This window comes from Sitophilus oryzae, unplaced genomic scaffold (assembly GCF_002938485.1).
Source record: "Sitophilus oryzae breed Bouriz unplaced genomic scaffold, Soryzae_2.0 scaffold_1436_pilon_pilon, whole genome shotgun sequence".
Classification (NCBI taxonomy): Eukaryota; Metazoa; Arthropoda; class Insecta; order Coleoptera; family Curculionidae; genus Sitophilus; species Sitophilus oryzae.
The window spans coordinates 995066-1007250 of NW_022146100.1; the positions used below are offsets into that span (position 1 = coordinate 995066).

The following is a 12185-nucleotide window of genomic DNA, read 5'->3' on the forward strand; positions in this document are numbered from 1 at the left end:
AAGTAAAGTATTTAGTTGTTCTTTTATTTATATTAAGCCACGTGCATACTTTCTTGTTATAGCCTAAGAGCTGACGACATATTTAGAGAACATATTTTAGGCAAGCTAGAATAACTAAAAATGTATAGTTTATTAACTGGTGAACCCAGAATCCTAAGTCTGGCTGGGGGGTTGGGGGTATTTCGCTACTGCGCAACCCATAACATTTGCAAAAAAATAAATCCAAAAAACATTCTTTAGTCAACTTGAAATTTGTTTATTCTTAAATTTTAGCATCTTTTTAACCTAGAAATAAGTGTGCCAGACTTTTTTTTTCGGGTTTAAAGTGTAACCAGACCATTCCAAATATGTTTAATTATTATACCTGGAAAACATACTTTAGGCATTCTAAAAATTTTACAGCGTGTTTATTAGATAATATTAAAAAATATGTGTTAATTGCCAGACGAATCCAATGGGATTTAATACTTGCCAGACGCGAATAAAGATTTTAAATGAGCGCGATAAGAAAGTCTTATGAGTATCTATAAGCGCGAGAAAGATAGTATATTGAGACCCGGTCGGCAGCCGATGCGGCTGACGTAACAACATTTTGAAGTCGTAAAAACTTAAAAAAAAACTAACTAATATTGAATAAATAAAAAGAAACATTTTTTAATAAAAATGTATGATTGAAATCCTTTGAATAAGAAGACTCTTTAATTTAAGTATTTTGTATCTGAAAGAATAAAAAGACGAATAATTATTTAAAAATTAGCATAATATAAAATATATTTTTTTCAAACGTCACAAAAGTATAATTGTTATTATACTTTTGTGGCATATTATATTATTAATTTTTGCGACCTGATTGACAATATAAAAAAGTAATTTTAACGCCTAAGTATAAAAGTAAAGCACTTTTACTTACTTTTCAATCTATTTGATGAAAAGATTAACAATGGTAGGTACTTTAATAAAATTCCAGAATACTTATTTTTTAGCACTGTACATGGTACCCTTTTGTCGGGACTACGTTTTCTGGTAAAACCACTTCTTTAAATTTTAAACCATGTTAGGTCTGTTTCCAGAAGAATCCTTGACTAGTCAGCACGTTTCTCATTGGTTAAAATGCGTAGAAACCTGATTGTTAGTCAGGTTTCTACGCATTTCAACCAATAAGTTGGTTGAATTTTTTTTTCTTTTTTTAATTTTAATTTTTAAATTCTTTCCAAGTCTCCTTGATTAAAAATTTGTGTTTTAAACACAGACATGGCAGATTGCAATTTAAAATACGATTTGTTTTAAGAAAAAATGTCAAAAGTTGACATGTGATGTGTCATTCTATTCAGAGTGTCATTTTCTATCAAATAAATTTAAATTAATTTCAAAATGTCCCGTATTACCTTAATTTTGATACAAAGCAAATTAGATCCAAGTTAAAGCACTGTTTAACCCAACACGGACGCTGAGGTTTTCATATGAGAGAAATATAAAGCAAAGGAACTGGCTAAGCTCACCCCTTCCTTCTCATCCCTATTTCTCAACCCTGCGGGGTCCCTGGGATTTTGGTCGGCCTGCGACTATCCCGACATAAAAGTGGACAGTTAGTGGAATAAAATTTGTCAAAGGGATTCCGTCGTTTGTTCTCTAAATAAAATTTACCGGCAACTCTCCAGCATTTGCCATTTTGTTTTTTGTTTTTCTGCTCTGTTTGTTTCTCTGTATATATCTTTTTGCTCGGGCCTTTTTGGTTTTGACGGATGCTTTAAGAGGCCTGTATAGGAAAGAAGAATACTTTTAAAGAAATATGCAGTTTTTATATAACACCCCCCCCCCCCTCTTAAAAAAATCAATTTTTTTATTCAAAAATAACAGAAAGAGTACAAGCTAGTGTTAATAAAAAAAGGCAAATCTACTAAATAAATAGAATAAAAAAATATGTAGAAAATAAGAAATAAACAATAATGAACTATACAGGGTGAGTTTTAAAGAAGTGAAAATATTTTTATGGGTAATAGCCTTTTTTACTTAACAACGCCACCATTGACGTCTTAGAATCTGTAAAATTCTTAGGGCTTAGGGACAATTCTCTGAAATGGGACATGCATATCGACGCTTTGCCGAAAAAATTAAGCTCTGCCTGTTTTGCATTAAGATCTGTTTCTAAGGAGCTTAACTTGTCAGTGGCTAGTACTGTTTATTATGCACTTTTTGACCGCATTTTCAAGCTTCAGAAGAGAGCTGTTCGATATTCACTGGGACTAAACAGCAGAACTCATTGCCAGGATTTTTTTTTAAATTAAAAATATTAGCTCTTCCTTCCTTATTAATATTTGAACCCGTTTGCCTAATACGTAAGCAATTCTTCTCAAGAAAGGCCATCTCACACTTATCCACTCAGGAATGCGGAGCAAAATCTTTATCTACCTACCCCACGCTCAGAGTTAGTTAAAAGTTCAATATTATACATCTCAGAAAAAATGCACACAAATCACCTGCCATTTGAAATCAAATCCATAACATGATTTTCTTCATTTCACAAAGCATTGAAATCTTATTTACTAGACAAGGCTTTCTACGCCGTAAATGACTTATATTTTGATAATCGAATTTGATCTTGTAAGCACTGGTCTAATGTTTGCTATTACTATATTTACCAATGACATCGAAATAAATTTATCTAGAGGTCATTGATATTTAGTATAAACTTACTAAATATTTTTGAATCTTATTTTTATTTTTTTGTTCTTTGACATTGTAAACATTTATAAATGTTTATTTTAAACAATAAGACTGACAATGTTATTTGTATAATGTTCTGTATTCTCTTTTGTTTGTTTACTTTCTTTGTTTACTTTACCTTTGTCTACAAATTGTAAAATTTTTTGACAATAAAGGCATTTATTTACTGTAGTGGTTTGGTTTGCATTATAATTTAAATATTGATATTTAACCCCTATTTTTTAAGTTAATAAATATTTATTACTAAAGCAAAACAGTTTACTGAAAAATTTACAATAAAACACAAAGAACGTTTCTTTAATCATTAATTTTCACCAGTTTTCCTAACTGTTATCTTCACAACAGCTTAGGGCACCTTTCCCGCACGTTGTCGGAGAAAAGTTTCCAGCTGCCTCAAACTGTTCATTTATTTATGTACCCCCGGGACGTATATCTTGTTTAATATTATTCCGAAGAAAACTTTTGATATCCCCATAAGCGGTTGATTTTCTTAAAGTTGGGAAATTCTAGCCAGTTTGCCGGTGCATAATTCATGTTGTTGGGAGTCTAGCTATCTGCGGCTGATAAGCGTTCTTGTTGTTGGTGTTGTGCGTGTAAGTTTGAGTTAACGCTTTCATTTTAGGACGAATTATTTTTAGACAAAACTTTATCACAGTTCAAAATCATTATTATCAACTTACTTAACTATGGTTCACCTCTCTTTATCAATGTTGTAGAATGGTCTCTCCTTAGACCTAATACCGGTCGTCCCAAATCTATAATAGAGGATATATCCCTCTTTCTCTATTGCCTCCTTGGATTTGAGGTCAATTCCTATTGTGAGAATCTGACCATGACCCTCCTCCCCCGAATTGATAACTCGCCAACTCGATGTCCTTGCATTGGGGTTCTGATCCTGGATAAGTCTCAGTAAGTAGGCGGTGTCTTTCTCCTTGCTCCTCCACAGGAAGACCGTGATGGTCGTCCCTTTTGAGATGTTTTCTTCCTTCACTGTAACCAGTCCCGTCCCCTGCCAATTATTTTAATCTTATTAAAATATATAATGTTAAACTTTATAACAGATAAACATCATAACTTATTAAACTATGATCCGCCTCTGTTCATGGGCGCCGGACAGGGGGGGCAAGAGGGGGCATTTGCCCCCCCCCCCTGGATCACTGAAACAATAAAAATAAAAGCTATCTTCTTACATCCATCTGTAAAAAAATAATCATTATTATGAAATTGTTAGGTGTTACCTGTAAAATAATAAAAAATGTGGTAATTATTGGGAAAACTGGATAGTGCAGTATAGCCTTGTCGTGTAACTTGGAGGGAAAATCCTTTTGATGGATTTGAAAAAAGTTTTCTAGTGGGGCCATCTATTATGGTGAATCAGAAAACGAAATATTCCTCAAAAATATGCATGCAAATGAAGAATAATAAATAAATAATAAATAAATGCCTTTATTGTCAAAAAAATTTTCAATTTGTAGACAAAGGTAAAATAACAAACAAAGTAAAAAAACAAGGTACACAAACAAACAAACAAAAGATAATACAAAACATTATACAAATAATATTGTCAGTCTTATTGTTAAAATAAACATTTATAAATGTTTATAATGTCAAAGAACAAAAAGTTAAATAATATTCAAAAATATTTATTTAGTTTATAGTAAAATATCAATGACCTCTAAATTAATTTATAGTCTATGTCATTAGTAAATATAGCAATAGCAAACATTAGACCAGTGTTTACAAGATCAAATTTGATTTTCAAAATATAATTCATTTACGGCGTAGGAAAGCCTTGTCTAGTAAATAAGAGTTCAATGCTTTGCAAAATGAAAAAATGATGTTATGCATTTGATTTCAAATGGCAGGTGATTGTGCATTTTTTCGAGTTGTATAATATTGAACTATCTTAACTAACTCTGAGCGTGGGGTAGGTAGATAAAGATCTTGCTTCATGTTCCTGAGTGAATAAGTGTGAGATGGCCTTTCTTGAGAAGCTGATACATGTTTACGTATTAGGCACAATAATTAAATATACATTCAAATATAAATTATGAAGGAAGAGTCAATATTTTTAATGGTTTTAAAAAGTCCCGGCAATGAGTTCTGCTGTTTAGTCCCAGTGAATATCGAACAGCTCTCTTCTGGAGCCTGACCCTCTGCGGTCAAATTGAGTCAATGCACAACACGCACCCCAGAATGGAGGGGCATACCTGAGGTGACTCAAAAAGTGCATAATAAACAGTTCTAGCCATTGACAAGTTAAGTTCTTCTAGAAACAGCCCGTAATGCAAAACAAGCAGAGCTAAATTTTTCGACAAAGTTTCGATATGTATGTCCCATTTCAGAGAATTGTCCACAACAAGCCCTAAGAATTTTACAGACTCTGACGACGTCAATGGTGGTGTTGTTAAGTACAAATAGGCGGCAACGAGTTTTATATACGACAAAGCTTTAGTTTTAGAAATGTTGAGACTCAGGAGGTTCGAATCGCACCAAGATTTAATTGTGATTAAGTCATTTGATATAATCCTATGAAGTGCCGTGATGTCATTGTTGCTCCAAGTGAAGCTAGTGTCATCCGCAAAAAGACATATTTTGCCACTGATGTTTATGTTAGCAATGTCGTTAATAAAAAGAAGAAACAAAATAGGGCCTAATACTGAGCCTTGTGGTACTCCACATTCTATTGGCTTGCTAGAAGACAACGTGGTATCTACCCTCACAAGTTGACTTCTGTTGCTCAGATACGACTTAAACCATTCGAGAGATGATCCCCTCAACCCATAGTGCTGCAGTTTATTGCACAATCGAATGCCTTAGAAAAATCACAGAAAATTGTTGCTGTAGAGTGATGGTTGTTTAGGCTTGAGTAAACTTTATTAAGGAGGGAAAACATAGCGTCATTTGTGGACTTGTTGCTTAGAAATCCAAATTGATATTCAGTAAGTATTTTGTAAAGTAAACAGAAAAGATACCAGCCTTCTTTTGAACCAACCTTTCTATGATCTTAGATAGCGTTGGAAGGAGTGCAGAAAGCGATAGTTAGAAGCTTCATCTTTGTCTCCTTTTGCAGAGGAATGATTATTGCCGTCTTAAGACATTTTGGAGAAAAAAGTACAGATTTTGAAACTACATGTTCATTAAAGTTGTTAGGTGATTCAGAGTTTTCTGGCAGATCGGAAAACATTTTTAAAGTTAGCCCGTCGGTCCCAGAAGAGGATTTCATTTTATTGATGGTAATAATTGTACTGCGAAGCTCTTCTAAAACTACGGGCGAAAAAAAGAAACTGTGTAAGTTTACAATATCATTAGAGAGATAAGAAAGTGGATCATGAGGAGGACATATGGTATTAGTTAAGTTTTTCGCAAAGAAAGAAGAAGTATTTTAAATATTGCTATTGTAAAATTTGTATTTTTTAGGGTGATTTTTTTTGCCTTATCTCATAAAATAATATGGTGGGGGAAAGTTAAACTTGCTTTTATTAAAATAGAAAAAACATGGTTTGGGTTACCCGAACGAAAGTTATCTTCCCAACTTTGACCACGTCCCAGAGGTCCCTGTTCTAATTTTCGTTTGACTGACCGCGATATATGTATGTACATAACTACTGTAATCAACTGTCTAAAAATTGGCTTTGGTAAATTCAGAGAATTTTTTCTTTGCTGGCTCTCCGTCTATAACTTTTGACAGTATTCCCATTTGAATAAACCTTCTAATAAAAACATTTCCATATGTTGCATAAGCATACATCACCACACAGTATGGTGAAGTAGTGGACCACACTGGGTATAATGAACATTATTAATTTGCGACTTTTATATATAATCTGTGCCTTAGAATGCATTTTGTAGCTGAACTTTGAATGTTTAATAAGAAGAAAAAGTAAATGACGTGGCTCTGGCCGCACGATGCAGCCGTGCATCATTAAAGCCCTTTAATAAATTCGCGTCGGTTTCGTCCCTGCGCGCTGTTTACCTTTAAGCCGCGTCCACATCAATTTCCAGCATTATCTTTAACGGATCACAGAGCCGGGGCACAAACAACACCTTAAAATTTAAAACCTTAGATCTTCCATTCCATAATATCATACTTTGCTAAGAATATAGGCAATCTCTCCAAAAAATCCTATACGGGCATTTCGCCACTGCAAGAATCTACAAAATAAAATAGTTATTTTCTGTAAACACTTCTGCGTTAATTCAAACAGAAACTACTTGTCAGAAGTTAAGTTTACAGATAAACAAATTTGCCTAAAGAACAAAAAAATGCTTAACGTTTCGGAAAGTTTATCTCTTTCCGTCTTCGGAAGCAAAAAAAATACAAAGAATAAAGAAAAAAACTATTTAAAATTTTTGAATTCAACTATTCGAGAACACTTTAGTTTTTTAAAACAGATACTTCTACAAAAACTGTTGATGTTCTGTTAAAATGACATTATATCAAGTTAAACTTCAAAATTAACAATTACTTAATAAGGTAAAACCAAAAAGCCCCAAACTTTCTGTTTGATTATGATTAATTTTTACCTATGTTATGTTTATCCAAAAAAATCCTTATGGGTTTTTCGCCACTGCACTGCAAGAAAAATCTACAAAATAAAATAGTTATTTTTTGTAAACACTTCTGCGTTAAACCTAAACGGACGCTGCTTGTCAGAAGTTGTGTTTACAGTAATAAAAATTTGCCTAACAAAGAAAAAAATGCTTAACGTTTCGGAAAGTTTTCTCTTTCCGTCGTCGGAAGCAAAAAAATATAAAGAATCAAGAAAAAAACTATTTAAAATATTTAAATTCAACTATTCGAGAACACTTTACTTTTTAAAACAGATACGTCTACAAGAAATCGTTGACGTTCTGTTAAAATGACATTATATTAAGTTAAACTCCAAAATTAACAATTACTACCTGATAATTACTATATATTATATGCCACATAGGTATAGACATTTTTTACTATGTTATGTTTATTTATGTTATGTTCTTTAAAATCAAAGAAGCGATTGCCATACATTACTAACATCTACAGATGCATGAGCAATACATTTATTTTTATTAGATTGTATTAAAAAAGCCTCTTTTATTTTTCTTTTAGAAGCTATCACTTCTTTCATTATAATTTTGGCGTTATTAAAATTTATTCTGTGCCCTGTGTCCCATGAATGCTAACAAATCTTAGATTTGTGAAAATCTCCGCTTCTTGAATAATCTTTATGTTCTTTAATTCGAACATTTAAGGGTCTAGATGTTTCACCAATTTAATAATAATATAATATAGGCAATATCTAGCACATACGAGTATAGCTACAGGGTGTCCCAGAAATAATTGCAGTATTTTAAGGGGTGGTAGATCTCGATAAAAGAAACATATTTTCTCTTTATCGTTTTTCAAATAAGTCCAAAATAACGAAGTTATTTTAATTTGAAAATTTCCAAAAAAAGAATATTTTTTGCTAAAATTTTGAGAACCGCTGCGCTGGATCTTTTCTGGACTTTCTTTCTTGTAAATTTAATCTGTTACCTATGTTGACATATTATCAAGAAATTATGTTTAACTTGAAATTAAAAAAATTTCCAAATTTTTTTTCAAAAAATTTCGAATTTTCAATTTTTTTTCGCGAAAAAACCTTATAGGCGTGTTTCTGGGGTTGAACTATCCTACCAGTTAAAATACTTTCACTTATTTCTGGGACACTCTGTATAACTGGGCAATGACACAGCTCTGTTGAAACATCGGTTCTCGAGAGATCGCCGAAGTTAAGCGACGTTAGGCGATGGGAGAGGATGGATGGGTGACCGTCTGGAGGCTCTGTTTAGCAAGCAAGCTTTTAAGCCTACCTTGCCTACTTCCTCGCCGCTCTACTATGTTTCAGCTCCTCGAGGCTTGCTCGCCGCTATCCTCGTTGCTCCACTATTTTGTTAGCCTTAGTCTCTAATGTGGTATTAGTCAGGACCGTGTTTGCGGCTTTTGACGAGTAATATTTTAATAGGCGTCACGATACCGTTGGAGACGGGGCCCCGTAAATATTGAACGCATTACTCATGTGCCCCGGACGTGTGCCCGTGCATATTTTACACGTGTCACTACCTTGTTTGAACGTCCGTGAATTCGTCGAATGACGAATGGACGATTATTTCGGACGACACCGGAACAAAACTCCGCCGATAGAACGATGCTTTATAGGCATTTTAAGTTTCAAATGCGAATAGCGTGCAATATAATAAAGCGTGTTAATGTACACAATAGACTGAATAATTGATGTTCATTTACCCGTTCATCCGACGAACTAGATATTATACTGCCGTGTTAAGGGAAAACCAGTTATTTTCCAGTTTTTAAATGATGCAACGTTATCAATCTTAGCTAATTACTACATTAAAAGACTTCAACTCGAAAATAAAATAAAACACTATAAGCAAGTCCATGCCTAACTTGTGCCAAAAAAGTACCATGCATTTGCTGACTTTCAAATGACCCTTTTGCGCTCGTCGAAGCTTCTTCATCTTTTGTCAGAATATTGCTAATAAACTCAATACGTCTTTTTTGCCATTCGTATAGATCGTTCATATTTAACAACAGCTTAACAAATTTCTAATATTCTACTAACACGCATCTCTTGAAGGTAACTAAAAAAAACTCGATGCTAAAATGCAAATATCGTTTGAACAAGCAGCCAGACACAGCGTTTAAAAAGATTGTTATGTGTCGTATCGGCCATCTGTATCGGTTTGCAGCACAGATGACGTACGTGCGCGGAGTTGACTAAAATGCGTCCTGCGACAATCGGACATACCGTGTTTATGCGTATCGTGGGACAGATTAGGTATACAGGCCCGGCAATGGGTCTCTAGGCATAGGAATTACATGCATTGATGAAACCTTAAAAAAGTTATAGGTTAAACAGAGCATGCAACAACTTACGTTTCCATTCGCATACGGAACTGTCTAGCATTAGAAAAACTCCAATAGAAGATCAATTTTGGAAACTTCGACCACTGAGGGTCATCATCTGAATAAAGCCTGGCTCGCCTTTATTTGATGCCATTAATTTTATTTCCCTTCATCCGGGCCTCGCACCTTCGCTTTTCGTCTAGCCTGTAGTTCATCACAGAGTCTGCCAGGTTAATACCGGTTTGTTCTGTACAGCTAACCTAAAAAAGATGCTACCGATTTAAAGAAGAATCTAACGATATCGTTCACTGCGATTTACTTTTACCAATAGAACAGGACTTTTAAAAAGCTGATTATTTGACTATAGCGAAAAGCTAGGGTTGGAATGTATTTGCTTATTATTGGTTTCAATCAATTAATTTTATTTATTTTTTTTTTTTTTTTTTTTATTATTATTATATTTGAGTAAATTGAAATAGAATAAAGATTAATAAAATAAAAAAAAAAAATCCTTATTACTCCTTATTAGGGGCGGTATTGGCGACATGCTCGAAGAAGTTGATATTTTTGAAGAATTTATTTTTTTTTTTTTTTTTTTTTTTTTTTTTTTTTTTTTTTTAAATAACAAATTTAATTAAGAAACCACTTACAATTCGGAACAATATTTAGTGATTTTTCAGTGAAAAAATTATTAATATGAACAAAGCGTTGAGAGTTGCTACAGCTTTCCCATTGAGATGAATTAATTTTCACTGATCAAAATTTGTACAAAGGTAAAGAGTGACTGCTACATTAATTTGTGACTGCTATCTATACTTGTTGTAGTTTTATATGTTTTATTAATATATTATTTATTTAATTCAATATTTTTTCATATAAAATAAATAACTAGCTATTTCTAATTCTTGTTATATATTATTTATATTTGGTATTTTTTTTTTTTTTTTTTTTTTTTTTTTTATATTTTTGTGTTTTTAGTTAATATTATATTATTATTTCGTTTTCTTCTATTCTGTACTTTTAATTTTTGTTGAAGATCTAACGAGAATTTTGTTCTCGTATGGATTTATAATCTAACAAACCCAACAACCCTGTTCGTCTACTAAGTTTTTTTCGGCCTAAATTCCTTTGTCACAGCAGCGGCTTTGTCAAGGCGGCCGCGCCGAACAGACTGTGGTCGGAGGAATGCTAGGAGATCGTACGTATTGCGATTTCATAGAATAGCGAACTTGCTATTCTAGAAATGATATCAAGTTTGCATGTTACTTTACGTTTTAGAAAGAAGTTATGTGCCTTAGAGAAAACTTCTTAATTGTTTCTACTTTATTTATGATTTATTTTTTTTTTTTTTTTTTTTTTGTATATTTTAATTTTTCATTAAGTAGGCAAGATATTTATTTGAATGGCAACACTGTCCGTCCTGGTTTACTTATTTTATCGATTCTGTCTATTTAGTAGGGACGGTAGACCCCAAAGCGCTTAAGGAGCGCGGCGCCCCTTCGCAGGGGTCTCTCGTCGTATCTTCTATGATCAATCCTATAAGATGGTGGGAAAAGATACATTTATCGTTCTGTTGCACTGCAGGTATTATTGCAGGCTTACATTGTTTTATCGTTGAAGCTCACTATTGTAATATTCAATTTGCCGCAGTGTATTTAGTATATGTAAAAGATAAATCCTAATCTAATTCGTGGTACGAAAATTGTTTTTTATTTTTTTTTTTTAAAAATTGTTTTTTCTTGTGCGCAAAAATAACTCGCGTAAAATAAATATATAGCGTAATTAGAGAGATATTGTTAAACCGAATAGCGTGCAGGGACGTTAATAAGTCCAGGTGTTATTTCCTTTTCGTGAGGTGGTATTAACTTCTTCATTTATAGTTATGGATGAGAAAGAATTATTCGCGTATCGGTCCGATTTTAAACTTAATCTAAACTTTGAGAATTTAAAACTTGTCCCAAAATTGTTTTTGTTTACTAGGTATTATAAAACTAAAGGGCTAAGTGCTAGTCTGGGAAAGTGGATTTAGGGGCAGAAATTCATCTTAGATAGTGGTAAGTGTCATCTGACTAGATATCAATAGCCTTTTAAGGTTTTTATATTGAGAAGAGAGTGGTTCATATTTTGGGAGGAGAAGGGGCGATGCTATTTTTATTTAAAATGTTTTTTTTTTTTTTTTTTTTCATATTATAATAATAAACTAGAAGTATATTGAAAACATTCAAACACACTGTATTATGCCTCTGAACTGGACATGAACAGAGACTATTATAATGTTGATTGTGAAACCTTCAGTGCAATTTCATTCGCTAGACGATGCAAGAAAAGTATTCTCTTGCTATGCGGCCATCACCAGATCGTACGAAGAACTTTTAAACGTTATATTCTTTATTAGTTGAATACGCTATCATCGCAGGAACAATTTAGACGAAAGGTATTCTTCAAGGCTATAGTAAGTTTAAAAAAAATATTAATCGAGAAAGTTGGCGAAGCGAGCGACGCTCATGGGACTACTCAAAGAACGAGAAAGGGACATGGAGAAGGGGGATATAGTTTTCCGAGGATGACAAAA

The 12185-nt window shown here is 33.1% G+C and overlaps 1 protein-coding gene across 1 annotated transcript in view; it reads right to left on the bottom strand.

Moving 5' to 3' along the window:
- LOC115876541 (trichohyalin-like) overlaps positions 1-9289 on the bottom strand; it is a 143703-nt gene extending 134414 nt beyond the window's left edge. Inside the window, exons 1-2 of the mRNA XM_030892353.1 lie at positions 9172-9289; positions 3556-3733 (exon numbers count right to left, since the gene is read on the bottom strand). Of these exons, the coding sequence (XP_030748213.1) occupies positions 3556-3733; positions 9172-9289 (296 nt within the window). The remainder of the gene's footprint in view (positions 1-3555; positions 3734-9171) is intronic.
- Between the last annotated feature and the right edge of the window lie 2896 nt (positions 9290-12185).